The sequence below is a fragment of the Vulpes vulpes genome, unplaced genomic scaffold (genome assembly GCF_048418805.1).
Source record: "Vulpes vulpes isolate BD-2025 unplaced genomic scaffold, VulVul3 u000000899, whole genome shotgun sequence".
NCBI classification, from domain to species: Eukaryota; Metazoa; Chordata; class Mammalia; order Carnivora; family Canidae; genus Vulpes; species Vulpes vulpes.
Genome location: NW_027325780.1, coordinates 3,917,452 through 3,941,744, shown reverse-complemented (window position 1 = coordinate 3,941,744; position 24,293 = coordinate 3,917,452). Strand labels below are relative to the sequence as shown.

The window sequence follows — 24,293 nt, the reverse complement described above, 5'->3', positions numbered from 1 at the left end:
AGAAAATAAATGAGCAAAGGAGGGGAAAAAAGAGAAAGAGACAAATCAGGAAACAGACCCTAATTAAAGAGAACTGATGGTTACCAGAGGGGAGGTGAGTGGGGGGAATGGGTGATACAGATGATAGGAATTTAGGAAGGCACTTGTCTGACGAGCACTTGTCTGATGTATGGAAGTGTTACATCACTATATTGTATACCTGAAATTAATAGGACACTGTATGTTAGCAAACTGGAATTAAAATGAAAACTTAAACAATTTCGTTAACATTAATCACACTAAATATTTCATCTATCTTCCCCAGAGGAAACACCAAATAGTGTAGTAAACATTTTCACTCATCTGGTCTGTATTAATCTAAAATCTAGTAATTGAAAATGTCATAACTATAGATGTATTTTTTAATGAAATTCTTCTCAATTTAAAATTATTTACTGCTTCTCCCTCTGCTTAGGTCTCTGCTTCTCTCTCTCTTTCTCATGAATAAATAAATCTTTTTAAAAATAAAATTATTTACATACTAGGTCATTTGCATCACAAATAATGAGACTAGTCGCTTACATGAGACAGGAAGCTGGCTGTGGACTGGGATGATGGTACATTAGAATGAGAACGGGCAGCTGAGGATGGCTGTAGAAGGCGTGGCTTCACAGAAGTATTTGAGGTGTATCCAGGGCCCTGAAGTTCCTAGAAAGCAATACAGAGGTGAGCAAAATAATAGTCAACCTACACCTAGAATTGCAAAATCAAAATGTATTTTGCAAACATAATTTCAATCTTAGATATTGAACATCTACGAAGTCATAAACCAAAGTATCAAGCAAATGCTTCTGAGTTACTCTTTGAAAACTAAGCATATGCTTAAGAAGATGCCTTCACACTGCTAACTGAAAAAAGCATGAGATGTGAAAACACCTCGATGGTATGCTAGTAAGCTGGTTTCTAATTTTTACTAAAGACTCCATAGTAGTTCTGGCATATAACTTGGAAAGATCCTCTACAACTATTATTAGGACTTTAATGTATGCCTGCAACTTTAGAATAGAGACATATATTTCAATAGAAAGTGTACTGTTTTTAAAGGACACATGTTTCTGTCATGCAGATTAAATCATTTTTGCTATTCTCCAAACAAGCTAAACATACTCTCACATTGGGCCTTTGCACTTTCTTGAACTCCTTCTGTATGGAAAAGTCTTCTTTCTGGTATCCTCAAGGCATACCTGAAGAAGGTGTTTGCCTCTCTTAATCTAAACTTAACACAGAGTACAGTGCTTCATTTGTTATCACAGGAAAGGAGAGGTATAGAATGTAATGATATTTATTCAGATTTTATAATTGCTAATATCAGATAATGTTGAAAGTACACTTGAATGTATCCAAGGCACATGAAGAAAATATGTAAGTATATCAAAGAATGGCATTATTTTTTTGCTTAAATTATTTATATTGAAAAAAAAAAAGACCTCACTTTTACATCCAAAGTGTGTTGAAGTTTTAGACGCACAGATTCTTGTTCCTGACGCTGTATGATATCTTGACATTCTGCAAACTGCAAAGATGCCTACAATCAAGCAATCACATGTGGTTTATCCTCCACTCTCTCTAATTTTATTTTATTAATCTATAAATACAGAGTTGCCACCTCTTCAAAGGAACTTCCCCCACTCTCAACACACTAACTTACATTTATCTATTTATTTCAGTAAACTTAGAACTGGAGGTCATGGCTTTATTCTCTGTGTCCCCAGTATCTACACAGCATTTAGTTTGTGAGGGGCATTCAAAAGGATGAAGAGATTAAGGATGAAATGACCAAATAGTTTTAGCAATATAAAAAAATGTACAGAGGGCAGCCCTGGTGGCACAGTGCTTTGGTGCCACCTGCGGCCTGGGGTGTGATCCTGGAGACCCGGGATCGAGTCCCACATCGGGCTCCCTGCATGGAGCCTGCTTCTCCCTCTGCCTGTGTCTTTGCCTCTCTCTCTCTGTGTCTATGAATAAATAAATAAAATCTTTAAAAATAAAAATAAATGTACAGAGAAATAGCCACAACTCAAATTCTTTAATTTTTTAAATTTTTATTTATTTATTTTTTTCACAACCCACATTCCTATCACGTTTTAAAATCAAAGTTGGCATAGGAGGGATCACAGGTCATTTTACCTAACCATAAAAGCTCTAATTTCTTAAGAATCAAGGACCAGTCTGGGTACATGTTTAGACTTCCAGGGTTCTCAGTGACAAGAAAGATTCATTCCTCTATGATAAATGGCAATTACAAATACAGTGTCATTAATCCTTCTCACTCCTTAAGCTGTTTTCTGCCTCCATTTTCTGGACCACAACAAATGTCAGACATTTAGCATCAAGTTGCCATCTTACTGATATTAACAACAGTATTCTACTTAGTGTTCAAGTCATTCTGTGGCAGTAGGTCAGACTGCAGATAGATTTATTCAGTAAACTAAGGACATCAGGAGCATCTTACATCTTATACCTTACTGCTCCTGTGACTGTGTTAGCCTGAAAAAGAGAATTTTGTAAAATGTATGCATACTATACTTTAACACTTAGAAGAGCCTTCTCCATAGGATATGGTTTTTCCTTATACTAGGTGATTGTGATATAACAGAGATTTGGTTCCTATCAACATGAGCTTTTATTCAGGACAAGGCTACTTAATAGCTATTTAGTTGATAATTATTTTACACATTTAGTTAATAACTACCTTATCAAGAGCAACTTCCATATTAGCAACCTTTTCTTTCAAACGGCGTTCCTGTGATCTCAGGACTTCTAGTTCTCCAGCCATCTTATTTTTTTCTGTTGCAACAGTACTCAATTCCTGGCTTAATTTAGTCTTCTCTTCTTTTAGAAAATGCTTTTCCTATAATTATAGAGGAAAAAATGTATCAGAAATAATATAGTGATGTAGATGCTCTGATGTGATGGAGATATGAAACTTATATAAATATCTGAACTACAGTTAATTCATATGCCATTTAATTGCTTATGAGTTGTAGCTGGGAGCCATTAGAATTGTTACCATGTACTCTCTTATTCTTATCACTACTGGCATTATTACCTCTTTCTTGGCTTATTAAATCTTTGATAAAACCTATAAAATATGTAAAATATGTATTAATTTCACAAGTTGTTTCCCTTCTGTTTGAAGGGAGTGTCTGTGGGTTTTAAATACCTTCCTGTGGGTGGGGGCAGACACCTGTGATGACAGCAGGTAGTGACCTCTTATGCTCTAAGTTTTCTCAGGGAGGATGAGGATAAGTACTCCTTTAGGTCCAAATGGGCCTAAATGGGCCTTCTTCCAAATGGAAGAAGAAAAGAAACAAATTTACGATAAGAGAAAAGGAGGAAAGAACCCAAAAAAAGGAAGTAAGTCAGTCCATATGATGAGGGCTCTGCATAAACACATACATCTGTACATATTTGGGCCTGTTTAGCCTCACTCTAAAAAGTACGTCAGCAGCTCCTTTTGGGCATGGGAAAGCAATTAACTTGAGCTGCTGTCTTCTATGCATGTTCTTTACTTCCTCACCTCCATTACAGTAAGTTCTCACGTAACTTCTTTTGAAAATGTTGATTTATTTCAAAGTGACTGATGTCTCTGGGAATGTCTGAGCACAACACTGATTTCACACTTATTACGCAGTTTCATTTATGAGAAATACTAAATCACACAAAACTGTGCCGAGCTGAACAGAGCTGTGTAGGAATATACAAAAAGCATACATGCACACTCCTCAAACACCCATTTACTACTACCTCAGTTTACCTTGAGTGATGAGTCACATCCATATACATCTAGTGTTACAGAAAACTCCCCTTATACCCTCCCATCATACCTCACAAGCCACAACCCTCTAATGCACACTTCCAAAAGCAAATTTCAGGGCTTCTTCAAGATAAAGGCCCATGTTTATTGTATTACTTATGTATTTTTCTCCTCATTTAACCTGTAAAACTATGCTACCATATTCATTTGGTTTCTATTTTTTGTATGTCATTGATGAAATCTGTTAGTGTGGTACTCCTTTTTTTAAGATTTTATTTATTTATTTATGAGACAGAGAGAGAGGCAGAGACACAGGCAGAGGGAGAAGCAGGTTCTCTGTGGGGAGCCCGATGCAGGACTTGATCCCAGGACCCGGGATCACGACCCAAGACAAAGGCAGATGCTCAACCACTGAGCCACTTAAGCCTCCCTGTTAGTGTAGTACTCCTCATTCCATTGTTCTCATCACTCTGTGGCTTTTACTGCACTGTTTGGCAGACCATAGAGATTTTAAGAATACGCATCACATAAAATCATTCCCTATCTCTACCAAGAATGCTCTTTTGCCCATTTTCTGCATTTAAAATACCAGCTCGGGGATCCCTGGGTGGCGCAGTGGTTCGGCGCCTGCCTTTGGCCCAGGGTGCGATCCTGGAGACCCGGGATCGAATCCCACATCGGGCTCCCAGTGCATGGAGCCTGCTTCTCCCTCTGCCTATGTCTCTGCCTCTCTCTCTCTCTCTGTGACTATCATAAATAAATAATAAAAAAATATATTTAAAAAAAAATACCAGCTCTTTCAAGATCCTACTCAAATGTTCCTTCAGGCTCATTCTCTTAGTCAAAAATAACCTCATTTCTCAGCTATACTTTGTAATGCTGCTATGTCTTATCCTGCCTGTAGTATATTAAAGAGTGAACATTATATTGACTCCTTCCACTCTGAGGACAGGGACTCACCTTATTTGCATTTGTCATTGCCTCTTCCAAAAACTGTATCTTGCTCTGAAGGGCATCTATTTGACCTCTTTTAGCTGTGATTTGCTTTTGCATTCCCATTGCCACTTTCATAGCTGGGGGGAAAAAGGAAATAAACTGCCTTAGTATTTAAGGTTTCTATATTTTGAAAAGCTACTATAAATTGATGGCTAAACACTGTGAGAAGGTGACAAGATTCTCTAAGGCACTTGGACAGTTTCAAGAAAGTGATCACAGAGAAAGATCTTCAGATTTCACAATATTGGAATATAACAATTTTCAGAGATTTTGAGCTGAGAATGATGTTTTGTGATTTCCTTGCTATTGGTATTAATTTCATTGACCATCGTAGTTTACCATCTCCAATGTTATAGAATATTGACTAACTTCATACTTATCCATATAACGAATAGTCATATAATGAATAATGTATGTATTTTTTAAGTATTTTTACTAAAATAATTTTCCAGAAATTCATATTTAAAATGCCACAGACAACTATTATTTATTTGTTCATATGGTATCCTATAAAAATGTCTTAAGTTATTATATAAAGTATCTATTATTAAGTGATCTTTTCACAGATTCCAGTGATGTCACAAAGCATTCACATTCAATTTTCATTCCTATGGTCATTGCATGTGTTTGGAACTCACTATTTCAACAGTCATATTGGCAGTATAAGCATGTATGGAATTGCTTTAATAAAACTAGTGATGGGATGAGAATGTTCAAGGCAGGTAGGAGGCACTGAATACTTCAAACATGGCAGGTCATTGAAAAGATCTATGAAGCTCATCCTTGTTTAGAGATTCAAAACCAGAGACCCTGGGAACGCCTGGGTGGCTCAGCAGTTAAGCTTTGGCTCAGGGCGTGATCTGGGGTCCTGGGATAAAGTCCCACATCGGGCTCCCCGTGGGGAGTCTGCTTCTCCCTCTGCCTGTGTTTCTGCCTCTGTGTCTCTCATGAATAAACAAAAATCTTAAAAAAAAAAAAAAAATCAGAGACCCAATGTTGTTTCCCACAGTTAGCTGAGGAAAGAGGTTTGAAAATGTGATTGCTTTGAGTAAGGTCCAAATGGAGCTTCGAGGTTAAAGAGAAACTGTATCCATCTCTAGAAACAAACTATTGGAGAGGATGAAAGGTCTGACTTCTTTCTAACAAGATATAGAAAGCTTGTTAGAAAGCTAAACTGTCAAAACAGGGTTGGTTTGACAGAACGCACTGCTTTACTAACAGAGCCACAGTCTGACATTTGCTCACCACTCACCTCATTCAATGAAGAATTCTGGTCTTATTAAATGGTTCAATAAATAAATAAATGAATGAATGAATGAATAAGTGGTTCATGGCTGGCCTTGAAAGCTTATTTTCTTAAATCTCTTATTTTAAGATAATTTTGAGCAATAAAAATAAGCATTTGAATGTAAACACAGGTTTACCCAGTTAATTTAATCACTGTAATGTGACTGAGGCTGTGGTGGAAATGCCTCAGGACACTGAGAAAAGGCCTCTCCCCGGTGGGGAGGGGAGGGTACGATCCCAAATGGGCCTCCTAAGTGACTTCTCCAAACCCTACCATTTTCTTGGTGTTAGCCAGCAAAGAAAAAGCTGAACCTCCAAAAACTGCACAAAATACAGAATGCTTCAAGAATCTATGTGCATGTGTCGCCTTTTGGCAGGGGCTATGATAATCTCTGCATAGTTCCAATTTTAGTATATGTGTTGCTGAAACGAGCACAGAAATAAATCTTGTCACATTAAAAAATAATTGAGAAATTTAAAAACATAGATTTACTTAGATTAATATTTATTCTTATAGTCAGCTAACATATTTGTATATGTTTATGTATATATATATATATGTATATACCACCAATATGAATTATACAAAACAGCAGAATTAATATGGACATCAAGGGACAAAGGAAACAGGTCTAAGTGGTAACAAGAAACCACTCATTCTGGCAATTCAATTCCCACAGCTCCATCACATTTTTATCCCAGAGAGGGAATCAGGAACTGACAATGAACCACAGATTTTTATTTTATGTTGATAATGAACATGTGAAAAATAAGAGGTTAAATGAAAATTATTGGTAACTTGTATTTTTTTTATCAATACTTCCTTAAGAATAATTAATTGGCACTTATAGACATTGAGATCTGTTAGAAATTCCTGAAACAGCCACAGGAAAAGATTCAGATGGACAGCCCGGGTGGCTCAGCGGTTTAGCGCCACTTTCAGTCCAGGTCGTGATCCTGGAGACCCAGGATCAAGTCCCATGTCAGGCTTCCTGCATGAAGCCTGCTTCTCTCTCTCTCTGCCTGCGTCTCTGCCTCTCTCTCTGTCTCTGTGTCTCTGTGTGTCTCAATAAATAAAATCTTAAAAAAAAAGGGGGGGAAAGATTCAGATACTTTAGGGATTACATTAAGCACATGGCATTTTCCCTTAAAAACCCTGAGTAGATTGACTATCTAACACTCATCATTGGTGCCTATCACTGTGTATCTCTCACATCATGGGGCACTTGTAAGAGGTGGCAGGTGATGGTGGCAGGTGATGTATCTAGGTTTGTGTTTTAGTAAGTCTAGACCAATGGCATTAAAAACAGAAGAATAAAATCCAGTAAAGCATACCATGACCATCGGATCCTTCCATTGACTTTAAAGTATTTCTTGTTTGTTCAAGTTCAGACTGTGCAGATTTTAACTGCATTTTCAGTTTATTTGTAGTAGCTTCCATTTCTTCAGTTTTGTTTCGAAAATTCCTTTTTAAGACTTCATAGTCCTCTGTCACCATGTGATAATAATAGATGGTTACTTTGGTCTATCCCACTGTATGAAGTGTATTTTATTTGTAATTAATGCTCACAAAATTTTAGAGCTGGGAGAGACTTCATTTAGCTACATCTTCATTTGTTTCAGAAATGAGATGTACAGTCACATTTCCTGAGTGGAACCTCCTTCTTTACTTCCTTACTATTCACTGCTTTTTTTTTTCCAGCCAGTATAATTGGCTTATATCAACTGCATCTTCAATTTTCTTGGATGGTCATATCCACAATAGATCTCACCACCATCTATCTGTAGGTAGGTGAATCTCCATGACATGGTAAGTAACCCGAGGTTACTGTGTGTTCTGTCTTTTTAGCTCTAGTTATTACTGAAATACTTGGCATGCACTCGTCATTCTATACAAGAACACACACACCTATTCAACTTTCAATATATTTATATATGATAGATTCATATATAAAGGGAACAAACAGAGCCAAGCCCTCCTTGTACTGAGACATTTCCACATGCATATCCCAGCGTCCCCCATACCACCTGTCTCATACTGGCTATATCTCACCTCTGGCCCTCAAGCCTGCTCCCCGAATGGTTTTCCTATCTCAGTTATAGGTGACCATCATTCTACCGATCCCACGGATTTAAAACGTGCAGGCCACACACAATCCCTCAAATCATGAAACACTGTTGTTCAGTTGCAAAAATACTCCTATTAATTCTTCATTCTCACTGCCACTGCCTTGGTTCCAGTTTCATAGCTCCCTGGGAGGAGGGCAAGAGCCCCTTTAACTGGCTGGACTGGGCCCTAGTCTTGCTTTTCTCCATTTACCTGCTGCTGTCCTTTCAAAATGCAAATTTGATGACAATAATCTCCTACTTAATGTCTTTTGCTAGCTCCACACTGTCTGGCTCTGCCTATCTACTCTAACTAATTTCTTAGCCCTTGGGCCTTTGTACCTTTACTCAAATACTTCTGAGGTCACATTGTTACTTCATTCCTTATGCTTTTGCCCATGACATTCTCTCTGCCTGGGTTGCCCTTCTACCCTTCTACCTGCTAAATCCCTTTTCTTCCTTCAAATTTGGCAGAGGAGCTCTAAATCCTATAGGAGACTGATTCTCTACACTCTTCTCCATCTGCACCCAGCACATCATGCCTCACCCACTGTCCTGTAACTGATTCTATAGAAGTCTGGCTCCCAAGTAGGTGGGATCCTCACTGTTGTGCTGGTAGGGTCTATCTCGGTATCTGGCCGAATAAATGCTCAGGAATCACTGATTCTGTGTGTGTGTGTGTGTGTGTGTGTGTGTGTGCGCGCGCGCGCATGCAGTAAATGATACCTGAACCACACTAATCGTGAACTATAAGTGTTTTCTTTTTTTTTTAAGTGTTTTGTTTCTAAATTTAAGATCTTGATTGATTTTTCAAGAAATCTATACAGTCTGTGTATACACATTGCTTCACTATGAAACTTCTAATCAAACTATTTAACTCAAAGGACTCAAGGTTTCCACTTCTCTCACCCTTTTCTTGAAAACTTAGTAAAGAGGGGTGCCTAGGGGCTCAGCCAGTTAAACATCTGACTCTTGGTTTCAGCTCAGGTCATGATCTCAGGGTCATGAGATTGAGCCTGATAGTGGGCTCTTGCTCAGCGGGGAGTCCACCAGAGGTTTCTTTCTCCCTCTGCCCCTCTCCCCACTCACACAAGCTCATGCTCTCTAAATAAATAAATCTTAAAAAAAAACAAGTAAGTAAAGAATTTCATGGACTCTGAGGGTTGACTAAAGTTAACAGTTAATGAGTGTAAGATTTGTAAGCAGAAGCATCAGGATTTCAGCGCAGCATAATTATCCCTGTTTACAATGTGGGATGAGCACCCATTCTTTTGCAATAGTCCTAGCATCCACGCTGGATTCACTGGCAGTGCTCCTAGTTGTCAGCAGGATTTGAACTAAAGTAACATACCTGTAAGACCGTTTAGCTCACCCCTACTTGTTTTCACCTCATTTAATAACTGATCTCTCTCCTGTTTGATGTCCTTTACTGCACGGAGGCGTTCAGACCCTGCATTCACCAGCTTCACCTTTTCCAGCTCCAAGTCACTTACTCGGGCCTCAAGCTCCCGTATCTTTGCATCTTTTTTATCTTTTAAAATCTAAATAGGGATAAATATAAGGACAGAGTAAGAAGTAAAAAAAAAAAAATGTACACGTACCTATTGTTGACATTCTATTAGTATCCTATCTATATTTACTATCTTTTCACTATTTCCTAGAATATTAAATTTCTATTTTATTATCAAGCCTCAACAGTAAATAGGAAAGCAAAAGGCCTTCTATTGATATTGAAAGGCCTTTATTTTAACCTTAGATGTCAATTTCCAAAAAAAAGAAAAAAAAAAAGATGTCAATTTCCAGTATTGTTTGCAATAATTCATTATCCCTACTCCTACTATTTTGCATTCCAAAGAGAAAGGTAGTGAGCACCTACTCTATGCCAGGCACTATTTTACATATTGGGACAGAGCAGCAGGACAGAGACAAGTGAGGCCCCAGGTAGGCACCTCTCTGAGTTCTGTGTTCTAGCTGCCTCACTAACCTTACCCAGTCCCAGTTATGAATAGCAGGAAATAAAACAATGGCCTTGTCCCCAGGGAGCTTACATTTCAGTGAGAAGAGATAGACAATAACAAATATTTAATCGGTAATAATAAGTTACTAAAAAAAAAAAAAAGTGGGGAGTAGAGAATGAATGCAAAGGAGAGGCTGTGCATGTAAGAGATAACCGGGTATGTAGAAAAGAACCCAATTGCTATTCTTTTTTTTTTTTTTAAGATTTTATTTATTTATTCATGAGCGTCACAGAGAGAGGCAGAGACAGGCAGAGGGAGAAGCAGGCTGTCTGCGTGGAGCCTGATATGGGACGCGATCCCAGGACCCTGGGATCACCACACCCTGAACTAAAGGCAGATGCTCAAACACTGAGCCACCCAGGTGTCCCCAAATTGCTATTCTTATTAAAGCTGGAAACAAGGTTGGCCGTTGGCTGGTATCTAGGAACTTGGGTTTGGGAGGGTTCCCATCACTCTGAGGAGAGTCTCACTGTGCCTAAATCAGTTCTGCAGACAATGATTTATGCAGAGCACCTGCTTGTCTTCTGGAAGACTGGAATACTTGCCAGACAATGGGGTCTGTGTGACCAGTCCCTACTATAAAAACCTGGGGATTGAGTCTCAAATGAGCTTCCCTGATTGGCAACATTTGACATGTACTGTCACAACTCATTGCTGGGGCAGTTAAGTACATCCTGCATGACTCTGCAGGAGAGGACTTTTGGAAGCCTATGCCAAGCTGCCTCCACATACCTTTTCCCTTTGATGATTCTACTTTACGTTATTTCACTGTGATAAATTGTACCTGTAAGCACAACTATATGCTGAGTCCTAGCAAATGGGTGAACCGGGGTTGGGAGGTAGTCTTGGGGACCCTGACCCTCTGATGAGCAGAAACCTCAAAGAGGGAGGTGAAGGACCAAGCCATATGGACCAAGCCAGGCTCAGGGGCAGCTCTAGGGACAGGTAATGTGTTCAGGAAACAGTAAGGCCATCAGAATGGCTGGTGGAGGAGACCAGAATATGCTACCTCTCTGCCATAAGGATTACTTTGAGCTGATTATTTTGAGAAATGGCAGACACAGGAGAAGGTCTGAAAACAGATAAGTTGCCCTTTAAGGGATATTTATATTTATGAAGGAAGTCTCCATTTATAAAGGTGTCTCCCTTTCTGAAGCAGGAGAGGAAGAATAACTTTAAATTACAAAAGAATCTTATCAATGGGGAAGGCATGGCTTAAATCTGCAAAACAAACCTCATTCCAGTTTTCCATTGTTTTCCTGGTTGCCTTCCTATGACCTGCCTCTCCCACATCCTTCTTTTAGCTAAAGATGGTATTTAAGTCTGAATTCTAAGCCACCTCTCTGAGTTACTCAATAAACTTCTGTTTACTCTTCTCTTTGTCTGTCTTGGTTACAGGGGCTCAACCAAGAATTGAGAAAGCCAGAGGGAGAAGGATTTCTCCTGCCCTACACTCGAGTGGACTGAGCATGCGGAGGAAGTAGTCAGAGATGAAGTCACAGAGGGAGCCATGGGCAAGACTGGCCTTAGAGGCAATGTAAGGATAGGAGAGTTCATTCTGAGTGAAATAAGAAGACACTGGACAGTTATAAACATGGGAATGGTACAATGTTAACACTTTCAAATATAATTTTGGCTCCTGTGAGAAGCATAAAGAGTGGCAGGGGTGGAGGTAGGAGTGTTCTTGCAGTGGCTGCATTCTCACCATCAGTGCATGAATGTTCTTTAAGTAGGCTCCATACCCAGCGTGGAGCCCAATGCAGGGCCTGAACTCATGACATTGAGATCAAGACTTGAGGTCAATCTAGAATTGGACACTTAACTGACTCAGCCACCCAGAAACCCTGAGTGTTCCTTTTTCTACATATCCTTGCCAACACCTGTTGAAAAAAATCCCAGTCTTTTAAATTGGGTTAACAATGCACATGCCCAACTTTTGCCATCATGCACTGTTTGTGGGAATGCAAATTGGTGCAGCCACTGTGGAAAAGAGTACAGAATTCTGTTCCACCTGGGTGGCCCAGTGGTTGAGTGTCTGCTTTCAGCTCAGAGGTGATCCCAGGTCTGGGGATCGAGTCCCACATCATGTTTGCTGCAGGGAGCCTGCTTCTCCCCTCCCTCTGCCTGTGTCTCTGCCTCTCTGTGTGTCTCTCATGAATGAATAAGTAAAATCTAAAAAAAAAAAAAGTTAAAAATAGAACTACTCTGTGATCCAGCAATTGCACTACTAGGCATTTCCCCAAAGAATACAAATATACTAATTCAAAGGAATACATGCACCCTGATGTTTATTTATAGCAGCATTATCTACAACAGTCAAATTATGGAAATAGCCCAAGCATCCACTGACTGATAAATGGATAAAGATGTGGTCTCTATATACAACGGAATATTACTCAACCATCAGAAAGGACAAATACCCACCATTTACATTGATATAGTTGGAACTGAAGGATATTATGCTGAGTGAAATAAGTCAATCGGAGAAAGACAATTATCATATGGTCTCGCTCATATGTGGAATATAAGAAATAGTGGAAGGAATCATAAGGGAAGGGAGGAAACGGATCTGGAAAATAAAAGGTTACAGAAGGGAAGGTAGGTGGGGGGTTGGGGTACTGGGTGACAGGCATTAAGGAGGGCACATGATGAGATAAACACTGGCTGTTATATGTTGGCCAAATGAACTTAAAATTTTTTTAAAAAGAAGATGTGGTATATATATATAAACATGAAATATTACTTGGCCATCAAAAAGAATAAAATCTTGCCATTTGCCATGACATGAATAGAGCTAGAGAGTATTATGCCAAGTAAAATAAGTCAGTCAGAGAAAGACAAATACTATATGATTTCACTCATCTATGTAATTTAAGAAACAAAACAAATGAGCAAAGGGGAAAAGAGAGAGAGAGAGAGAGAGAGAGAGACAAGCCAATAAACAGACTCTGAACTATAGAGGGCAATCTGATGGTCACCAGAAGGGAGGTGGAAGGGAGGATGGGTGAAATAGGTGATGGGGATCAAGGAGTGTACTTGCTGTGATAAGCACGGGATGATGTATGGAAGTGCAGAATTGCTATATTGTACATCTAAAATTAATATTACAAAGTATGCCAACTAACTCTTCTTTAGTTTCATAGTTACGGAAGCCAAGATTTAGTGAACAGAGCAGTGTTTTATAGTCAGGTGGTGAGAGGTGGGGTTCAATGACAGGTCTGTCTGACGAGGGAGAAAATACTTCAAATTGTGGGATGAGACATGGCTTCATGAGGAAGCTGGATTTTTATGATTTTTTTCTCTTTTGTATCAGTAGTCCTGAACCATTCTGGGTCCATCCACTTCTTTTGGAATCTAATAAAAGTATGGATCCCTTCTCACAACAACACACAAAGGCACTCAGGCACAAATACTTTTAAACAACCTCAGAGGGTCCACAGACCTTCACAGAGCATCTCTTCAGTGACTTAAATCATACTTCCTTAGGAGGGAAATGATATTTCTGAAGTTAAAACTACCAAAAAAACCTCTACAGACCTTGAATTCCTGTAGCTCCAGTCTCCTATCATTGATCTCCTTCTCAAGCTGAGCTTTTTCAACCTGCATGGCACCAGCAGTTCGTCCGTGCTGGCCAACCAACTGTGTCATGTTTTCAATCTGCTGTCGCAGAATCTCAATCACCTTGTCCTTCTCTGCCATCTGTAGCCTGAGGGCCTCACACTCAGTCTGCACATTTCTGAGGTGATCTCCCTCTGTTTTCAAGTGCTGCAGCTCTTGCAATTTCAAGTCCACTCGGGAGCGTAGCTTTGTGATCTCTGAATTGGTAGCCTCAATGGCTCTCTCTTTTTCCTGGAGGGAAGAGGTCAGGTCCGATATGGTCCTCTCTGAGCTCTCCAGGGTCATTTTCTTAGCAGTCAACTCTTCCACCACTTTGCGGAGCATCTCTTTGGTGGATTCAAGCTGAGCCGTCAAGGAGGACACTTTTTCTAGACTTTCATTCTTTCCCTGAATTGCTGCCATCTGATTGTCAAAGAAGAGAAAATTTCATGAATTTGGGCAGAGGGGTGGAAGCAACCTCAAGAGATATAACAAGTTAGCTCACAAACATGAATTCATTAATCTAATAATAATATCTACCTGAACTGAAATCATTTTTATGTCAAACTCTGTATAGACCACAGACCAACTTAAGTTAGTTAGACCAAGGTAGAGAGACATGAATTAAATAATAATGCTCCTCTAGAATGGCTTTCTAGTGTGGGAGCTTTGGAGGTTTCCTCTGAGAGTATTTCTGTACCAATTTAAATTAGGATAACACTGGCAAAAGTGTGGCATGACTGAAGAAGCTGCCCTTCCTAGTGAGGAAGGCACTTTTGCCCCACTATTCCTCCAACTTGCCCCTTAATTATACCTCTGAGGAAAAAGTGAATAATGGCTTTCATCTAACACACACTCACATTCTCAGGTCCTTGTCCAGAGAAGTGTTAAGAATCTAACTCCCAGTAACTCCCCTCATCTTTCTTCTTGCCCAGGGTGGGCCAAAGAGTAGGAAAATGGTTTGCCTGAATTCTAACCCAAGACTGGTCCCTTTGGTTTGCTTTCACATTTTGGGAAGCTTACTATGTCTCTGTGGCAATAACTGACATTGGAATCATGTCCTCTTGGTACCAAAGGTTCGGGGCTCTTAATAAAGCATTCAACATTTTGCCACTGGGGCCCCAAAACAGAGTCCATCCATCTTGTCTACTAGTTTCAATCAGTTTAGGGGAAAACCAAAAACAAAACAAAACAAAACAAAACAAAACAAAAAACGGCTGTTGGATACCTTCGACCCTGCTGTTCCTCAGTTCTCCCTATGGTTTGATGCTTTTTAAAATAAGCATCTATTAGGTTTCTGATTTCTAGGCAAAAATAAAAAGGCAATTGGATAGGAATTTCATTTCTCAACAATGAACAAAAATGAGATAAAGCTTAGTATTTTGATCAGTCAAAAATATAAAAATAAATAACAGGTTTTTATAACTTGCTCAAAGAATCCATAGCTCTATCTTATGGCCATTTTTAGGCCCATACATTTTTTTTAAAAGCTCTACCAATAGGGACGTCTGGGTGGCTCAGTGGTTTGGCGCCTGCCTTTGGCCCAAGGCATGATCCTGGAGTCCCTAGATCAAGTCTGGCGTCGAGCTCCCTGCATGGAGCCTGCTTCTCCCTCTGCCTGTGTCTCTGCCTCTCTCTCTCTCTGTGTGTCTATCATGAATAGGTGAATAAAATCTTTAAAAAAAAAAAAAAAAAAGAAGAAAAAAAAGCTCTACCAATAACACATAAAATACATTTTTCCCTCAGAAGAGGCAATCTGAGGAAGCCATCCCATGTCCTGCCTGACCTGCCGTTCCATCTGGCCCTGACACTCGCTCTTCATGGCCTTGAGGAGTGCTTCTAGGCGCTGCACCTCCATGTTCCTGTCATCGAGCTCCCGCCGCAGGTGGTCAATGGTGATGCTGTTGCCCGTGTCCCGGTCCCACAGACGCTTATTCTGCTCCTTCTCCAGACTCAGCTCCTTCTCTCTTTTATGTAGATCAGCCTACAGGAAATGAGGTATGTTCCCCAACTTGCATTAAAGAATTAAAGCATAATTCTCATTTTCCTTCTATCATTTTTGGACTTTTTATGCAATTTGAGAAACCTTTGACTTTGGAATCTTATTTTCAGTGACTTAGGAAAAATGATTTACTAGATACATAAGTTAACATTTTGCTTACTTATAATTTCTTACACTACAAGGAAATCTCAATAGATTAAATCCCAAACAATATAAAATGAAAAGAAAAATGCAATAGATTTTTTATTTTTATTTTTATTTTTGTTTTTTAATTAATTTTATTGGTGTTCAATTTACCAACATACAGAAAAACACCCAGTGCTCATCCCGTCAAGTGTCCACCTCAGTGCCCGTCACCCATTCCCCTCCAACACCCGCCCTCCTCCCCCTCCACCACCCCTAGTTCGTTTCCCCGAGTTAGGAGTCTTTATGTTCTGTCTCCCTTCCTGATATTTCCCAACATTTCTTCTCCCTTCCTTTATATTCCCTTTCACTATTATTCATATTCCCCAAATGAATGAGAACATACACTGTTTGTCCTTCTCCGACTGACTTATTTCACTCAGCATAATACCCTCTAGTTCCATCCACGTTGAAGCAAATGGTGGGTATTTGTCGTTTCTAATTGCTGAGTAATATTCCATTGTATACATAAACCACATCTTCTTTATCCATTCATCTTTCGATGGACACCGAGGCTCCTTCCACAGTTTGGCTATTGTGGCCATTGCTGATAGAAACATCGGGGTGCAGGTGTCCCGACGTTTCATTGCATCTGAATCTTTGGGGTAAATCCCCAACAGTGCAATTGCTGGGTCGTAGGGCAGGTCTATTTGTAACTCTTTGAGGAACCTCCACACAGTTTTCCAGAGTGGCTGTACCAGTTCACATTCCCACCAACAGTGTAAGAGGGTTCCCTTTTCTCCGCATCCTCTCCAACATTTGTTGTTTCCTGCCTTGTTAATTTTCCCCATTCTCACTGGTGTGAGGTGGTATCTCATTGTGGTTTTGATTTGTATTTCCCTGATGGCAAGTGATGCGGAGCATTTTCTCATGTGCTTGTTGGCCATGTCCATGTCTTCCTCTGTGAGATTTCTCTTCATGTCTTTTGCCCATTTCATGATTGGATTGTTTGTTTCTTTGGTGTTGAGTTTAATAAGTTCTTTATAGATTTTGGAAACTAGCCCTTTATCTGATATGTCATTTGCAAATATCTTCTCCCATTCTGTAGGTTGTCTTTTAGTTTTGTTGACTGTATCCTTTGCTGTGCAAAAGCTTCTTATCTTGATGAAGTCCCAATAGTTCATTTTTGCTTTTGTTTCTTTTGCCTTTGTGGATGTATCTTGCAAGAAATTACTGTGGCCGAGTTCAAAAAGGGTGTTGCCTGTGTTCTCCTCTAGGATTTTGATGGACTCTTGTCTCACATTTAGATCTCTCATCCATTTTGAGTTTATCTTTGTGTATGGTGAAAGAGAGTGGTCCAGTTTCATTCTTCTGCATGTGGATGTCCAATTTTCCCAGCACCATTTATTGAAGAGACTGTCTTTCTTCCAATGGATAGTCTTTCCTCCTTTATCGAATATTAGATGACCATACATTTCAGGGTCCATTTCTGGGTTCTCTATTCTGTTCCATTGATCTATGTGTCTGTTTTTGTGCCAGTACCACACTGTCTTGATGACCACAGCTTTGTAGTACAACCTGAAATCTGGCATTGTGATGCCCCCAGCTATGGTTTTCTTTTTTAAAATTCCCCTGGCTATACGGGGTCTTTTCTGATTCCACACAAATCTTAAAATAATTTGTTCTAACTCTCTGAAGAAAGTCCATGGTATTTTGATAGGGATTGCATTAAACGTGTAAATTGCCCTGGGTAACATTGACATTTTTACAATATTAATTCTGCCAATCCATGAGCATGGAATATTTTTCCATCTCTTTGTGTCTTCCTCAATTTCTTTCAGAAGTGTTCTATAGTTTTTAGGGTATAGATCTTTTACCTCTTTGGTTAGGTTTATTCCTAGGTATCTTATGCTTTTGGGTGCAATTGTAAATGGGATTGAGTCCTTAATTTCTCTTTCCTCAGTCTCATTGTTAGTGTATAGAAATGCCATTGATTTCTGGGCATTGATTTTGTATCCTGCCACGCTACCAAATTGCTGTATGAGTTCTAGCAATCTTGGGGTGGAGGCTTTTGGGTTTTCTATGTAGAGTATCATGTCATCGGCGAAGAGGGAGAGTTTGACTTCTTCTTTGCCAATTTGAATGCCTTTAATGTCTTTTTGTTGTCGGATTGCTGAGGCAAGGACTTCCAGAACTATGTTGAACAGCAGTGGTGAGAGTGGACATCCCTGTCTTGTTCCTGATCTTAGGGGAAAGGCTCCCAGTGCTTCCCCATTGAGAATGATATTTGCTGTGGGCTTTTCGTAGATGGCTTTTAAGATGTCGAGGAAAGTTCCCTCTATCCCAACACTCTGAAGGGTTTTGATCAGGAATGGATGTTGTATTTTGTCAAATGCTTTCTCTGCATCTAATGAGAGGATCATATGGTTCTTGGTTTTTCTCTTGCTGATATGATGAATCACATTGATGGTTTTACGAGTGTTGAACCAGCCTTGTGTCCCAGGGATAAATCCTACTTGGTCATGGTGAATAATTTTCTTAATGTGTTGTTGGATCCTATTGGCTAGTATCTTGTTGAGAATTTTTGCATCCATGTTCATCAGGGATATTGGTCTGTAATTCTCCTTTTTGGTGGGGTCTTTGTCTGGTTTCGGAATTAAGGTGATGCTGGCCTCGTAGAACGAATTTGGAAGTACTCCATCTCTTTCTATCTTTCCAAACAGCTTTAGTAGAATAGGTATGATTTCTTCTTTAAACGTTTGATAGAATTCCCCTGGGTGCAATAGATTTTTTAAATCATCCTATTTTTAAGTTTTGGATTTTCTAGCAAAGGCATTATTATGCCTCACATCAAGTGTGCTCCTGTAATAAAGAAATGCTCAAAAGCTTAGCAAATAACGAAAGCCTAGCAATAGTAATGTGGTTAACTGCCTCAGAAATGACAGAATAGCATTTGGTACTGGGAGTGGAGTAACAGTTGACTATGAATAGAATTACCTTCCCCTTCAGTAGCTAGAAATACATAGTGTTTACTGTTAGCAAAAACTAAATAGAGTAGGAGAGACAAAGACACAAAGGATTTATCGCCCAAAGGAAAAGGTGAGAACAGATACAAAGAAATGGAAGTGGTTTTTCATTAAAGAGAGAGAGAGAGCTAAGCAACAGCAAAGAGAAAGCACAAAGAAGATCAAAATACTTCAACAAGGCATTTGAGTTGGACCTGGACCTCAGGAACAAATGGGAGATACAGAGATCAGGAAGAAAGGGCTGGCAAGGAGTGTGTGTAGTCTGGTTGGAGCACTGGGCATATGCAGACAGAAAGGATCACAATGGGAAGCTGGGGCTGAAAGGCGGGGAGTCTAGCTTTTATGGGGAATGTAATTTTTAAATCAAAGAGTGACACAGAGTGATATTTGAGCAGAGCAGCATTCCATAGGCCAAACTGAGGAGGGGAAAAACTGGAGGTAGGAATCCTAGTGAGAAGACATGCTCCAGGTATTGTGAGGGGCTTAGGCCAAGGCGGTAAGAATGAAAAGGAGGGGAGGGCCGTGAGGATCTTTCAGACAATCTCAAGATTTTCAAATTAGATTTGAGGACCCAGGGAAACATGCAGGTGGACGGAAAGTAGTGAAGGATTATCCCAAGGTTTGGAACTTGTCACACAGTCGCCAGCTCTATTTTTAGTGCTTGCTCCTCAAACCCTTTGTCAGCCTATGAAAGATGGCTCCACAGGCTGAGGGAGCTACACCCTACAAAGGGCCTGGGAGTGCGAGAGAAATTTATTCTCCTATACTCCTATACTCCTATATTCCTATACTGCTAACATCACACAGAGGAGTACCAATCATTTCCTTTCCTAAATTTCTCATCCTCTAGTACCTCAAACAAAGCACAGGCTGTTTCACTACTATTGGAATCTTATTTCCTTTCTTTAAAAAAATTTTTTTAACCTAAACTCCCTTTCCAATTGTGTTTTGACTGTTATTTGGCTTCAAAATAAACAATAGGGATCCCTGGGTGGTGCAGCGGTTCGGCGCCTGCCTTTGGCCCAGGGCGCGATCCTGGAGACCCGGGATCGAGTCCCACATCGGGCTCCCGGTGCATGGAGCCTGCTTCTCCCTCTGCCTGTGTCTTTGCCTCTCTCTCTCTCTCTCTCTGTGACTATCATAAATAAATAATAATAATAATAAATTTTTTTAAATAAAAAAAATAAAAACAAAAACAAAATAAACAATACTACCTCAACTTAGTAGAATACATTTATCTAATTGAAAGGCCATTTAAAGACTAGCTTCACCTAACTTATAAGCTGTAACTGCTTAAGGGAAAAAAATAGGTAAAATTTAGAATATTATTCATATACAAAACTTGAATAATGTCAAGATAGTCCATTATGTATATATGCACAAATATTATGTAAAATTTGTAATTTTATAAGTAAAACCAATTTTGTGAAATATTTTGGTGAGAAACTTCCCAGAATTAATTGGAATTCATATTTAGAGCATAGTCTTACCAACAGCTTTTGAAGCTGATCATCCAGATTTCCAGATTCCTGACTGAACTGGTCACGTTCCGTCCGTGCCTCAGTTAGCTCCGAGTTGGCAAGGACTAACTGCTTTTCAAGTTCTTCTATCTAGAAGGAAAGCACAAATCAATCTGACTATGAGAGTAGGGAATATAAAACAAATACAGTCTCTGGGAAACAAATGCTATTATTTTGGGGGCAAAAATAAAAGCTTATTACATTTTGTAAAGTTTTCTGAACTTAAGATCTATGTAGAATTTAACTTAGGGAAATTAGCCAAAGTGAAATATTTGATATTGTTAGATACGGGCATTGTCTGTAATCTTTTTCATACTATTCAAGATTTATCTTGTGTGAATAGGTGTTCTGTCATTTGGGATTTAAGGAAGTTTGATGTGGTTTAAATAAAATTCTGCACAGCCCACACAAATGATCTGTACTATATGTAGAAGAGTTATTTTAAGACTATTAGAGTTTCAATAATAAAAGGCACTGAATATAAAAGAATGAATGGTAATAAGGTTTTCATTATTGTCATTATTAGTCAATTTTGAAAGATGAATTAACATACATATACGTATATAAATATATTAATTTAAAATTAATTTAAATTAAATGTATTAATTTAAAATACTTATATACATATTATATGTTTCAATCATTTCCTTCAACTATAAACTGGATGAATATCAATTTTAAAGGTCTGGCATAGGTGCATTTTTCCCTCGTAGATAGGGCAGCTATTTGATCTGTGTAACTATGCATGTCTAAATGTCAATATACCAGAAGGCCCATCATTGTTAATAGCATTCCCACAGCTCTTGACCTGTAGATGCAAAGTAGGCGAAGAGGTTAAGATCTCAGACAATGGAGGTTCCAGGTTTGGATTTTAGCTGAGCCACAAAAACTCATAATTTACATACTGAGATATTAAAATAATGAGAACATATTGATACTTCGTGTGATCACTAAAATACTATTTCTCAGCCAGTAATAAGAAATCCTTCATGACTACATAAATGCTACATATTCCTTCTTACTTCAACAGGCTTCCAGATTTACTATGTCAAGAATAAAACTTATTGGTTTGGATGACAAACTGTGATTAAAATTTCTTAGAAAATAGGGGCACCTGGGTGACTCAGTCGGTTGAGTATCTGCCTTCAGCTCAGGTCATGATCCCAGGGTCCCTGGATTAGGCCCCATATTGGGCTCCCTGCTCAGTGGGGAGTTTGTTTCTCCCTCTCCCTCTGCTCCCTGCCCTGTTCCTGCTCTCTCTCTCAAATGAATAAATATTTTTAAAAAATAAAATTTCTTAGAGAATATATGAGCAAGACTAATTTTTTTTCTTGATGACTCAGGTTCATTTAAGGTCTTCATTTATTAATTTAGCACATATTTATTAGTTTTATATATATATACATATATATGCAACTACCACTTTGATAAATGCTAAGTATGAATACACAGAATTCATATACCTTTAATCACACATACATATATATGATTTTTAAAAAGTACTTATATAGGATCATCAAACAGTTTCACATTTACCTACAGAGTAGAATCACAGCCTGTAGAGATTGGAGTATCTATCTTAATATACAGTGAATATATTTTAAAAATGACTATGTTTGAATGTATGTTAGATATAAACAAGTATTTCACAAGAATTAAGTGTACATAAAACATTAGGCTATCACCAGAAAAGTTCAAAATTCTAATAATCCTATAAAGAAGTTCTCACACAAAACTCAACCTCTGTGGCAGGAGTAGCTTTCTAAGGAAAATGGCTGAATGGTATCAGTTGATATAATCTCTTCAGCTCTACTATTATCAGGAAAGACCAAATCAGCACAAAGTTAGTAATGACATTAGGAATACTCAGGAAAAAGCCCACAAACTTTTACTGTGGGTGGACAAATGTAATCAGAGAGGGAACATGATCAAGCTAGGACTTTAGGTTATGGTCCAGGTTCTGTCACATGACCTCTCTGAGTCTCAATATTTTTCATCTATAATTTGAAAAGAGTATTCTAGATAATCTTTCCAAGTTCTTTCAATTCTGCTTTTTTATATGAGAAGAACAGTATTAATAAAGCTGAAATCCTGTAATTCCCGCCTGTCCTGAAAACTGTATTTTGAGCTATAAATTTAACAAGAGCACTTTCATTATGAAGAGTTACTTGTATGTCTATAACGTTTTCTAGTCCAAATTTGGCATAAAACTATTGTCTCTTTGAGCAAAGTATTTGTCTATGTGCTTTAAAAACTTAAATTAAAACCTGCTATCTTGTCTGTTTTCATTTTTTAAAAAAAATTCTGGATGACCCTTTGATAACATCAAACTGGATGGTAAAATCCATGAGACCAAATTTTCAAAAGAAAAGTGAGAAAAGAATGAAGAAAAAGGGATCCCTGGGTGGCGCAGCGGTTTGGCGCCTGCCTTTGGCCCAGGGCGCGATCCTGGAGACCGGGGATCGAATCCCACATCGGGCTCCCGGTGCATGGAGCCTGCTTCTCCCTCTGCCTGTGTCTCTGCCTCTCTCTCTCTCTCTCTATGTGACTATTATAAATAAATAAAAATTAAAAAAAAAAAAAGAATGAAGAAAAAGAAAAGAGCCAAATGTTATCTTTTTGTCTAAGTTTATCAACCTTCAGAAGTTCCTCCAGACCCCTGAAAGAACATTGGTTTTGTAGTTGTCAGTACTGACTCAACTGCTATAGCTCTGCTTTTACCTTTCACTTTTTAGAGTAGAAATACTTCTATTACTTAATCAATCAAGAAGAGAAATGGAGAGTGAAAGGGAAAACCACTGAAGTAGCAGCTGAGCTGAACAAACAGCTGTACAAAACACTACAAAGCCTTCTGAAATGTCCAGAATAAATAGTGATATCCAAGATAGATATTAAAGGTTTTTTTCTTTTTCTTTTCTTTTCCAATAGCAGCACCGGTTTTCCCTTTCACCATCTATGAATCTACTTTCAGTTTTGGATCACTGGACAAATAAGTACTTGGATCTCATTCAAATTTTTACAGGGATTTTTAAAGATGTTACCAATCAAGCCGAATTGTTTTGTTTTCTGTGCTCAAAAAGACGACACAGACGTTGGATACTGCGGGGTGCTGTAGGTCAGCACGGGGGTGCATTGGCAGAACTGTGCAAAGAGGTTTGCACAGACTCTTCCTGCACAGAATATAGCTCCAGCCAGTGCTACTAAATCTTTACTTTTTGAGTACAAAATTCAGCCCCAAAAGCTTTCAAAATAGGAAAAATAAACTTAGAATCAAGATCAAGAGATATTTTTGTTGTCAAAAAGCGAAAGTTAAGAGTAAAGCCAAATCTACAGAGCCAATAGTGACAGCTTCTACTGGTCCAAATTCGTAAAGGGGAATTCTGGAGGTTCTCCTAAAATGGAAAGAGAAGAATAGAAAAAAGCATTACAGTAGGGCACTTTTGTAAGCTACAAAAGCTACATTTACAATTTTCTTTGAAACGTAGTTTCTATTTTCTTCAGTATGAAAATATTTTGTTAACCTGAAGATACATACTGCCCTCCTAAAGGACAATTTATGCCTTCTAGTTAGAAAAGTTTTGTTCAGACCTATCATGTCATCAATTTTTTTAAATAAAGACTTTTTTACGGAAGGAATCTAACCTCAGGAGAAAATACTAACACTGCTCACTAAAGCAGTAGAAGATAAAATAGTTTTTAAAATTTTCAGAAGTTTTAGCAATGTAAACTCAAGTTATATGAAAATAAAAAAATTAAACAGAAGAATTTTATATTCAATTCATTACAAGAAAAACATTTCCTAACAATATGATTTTTCATGAC

At 38.6% G+C, this 24,293-nt stretch overlaps 1 protein-coding gene across 10 annotated transcripts in view; it reads right to left on the bottom strand.

Annotated features, from left to right (window-relative positions):
- The window catches only part of CCDC158 (coiled-coil domain containing 158), a 100,083-nt gene that overhangs the window by 45,333 nt on the left and 30,457 nt on the right, over positions 1–24,293 (bottom strand). For all 10 annotated transcript variants that reach the window (XR_011999183.1, XR_011999181.1, XR_011999182.1 and 7 more), the window contains 9 exons: positions 20,442–20,561; positions 15,587–15,784; positions 13,741–14,223; positions 9,537–9,726; positions 7,415–7,567; positions 4,757–4,869; positions 2,732–2,890; positions 1,472–1,564; positions 562–687 (listed from right to left, as the gene is read on the bottom strand). Coding sequence is in view for 6 of the 10 variants with exons in the window: in XM_025992962.2 (XP_025848747.2) it covers positions 562–687; positions 1,472–1,564; positions 2,732–2,890; positions 4,757–4,869; positions 7,415–7,567; positions 9,537–9,726; positions 13,741–14,223; positions 15,587–15,784; positions 20,442–20,561 (1,635 nt within the window). In the remaining 4 variants the exon portion in view is untranslated. The remainder of the gene's footprint in view (positions 1–561; positions 688–1,471; positions 1,565–2,731; positions 2,891–4,756; positions 4,870–7,414; positions 7,568–9,536; positions 9,727–13,740; positions 14,224–15,586; positions 15,785–20,441; positions 20,562–24,293) is intronic.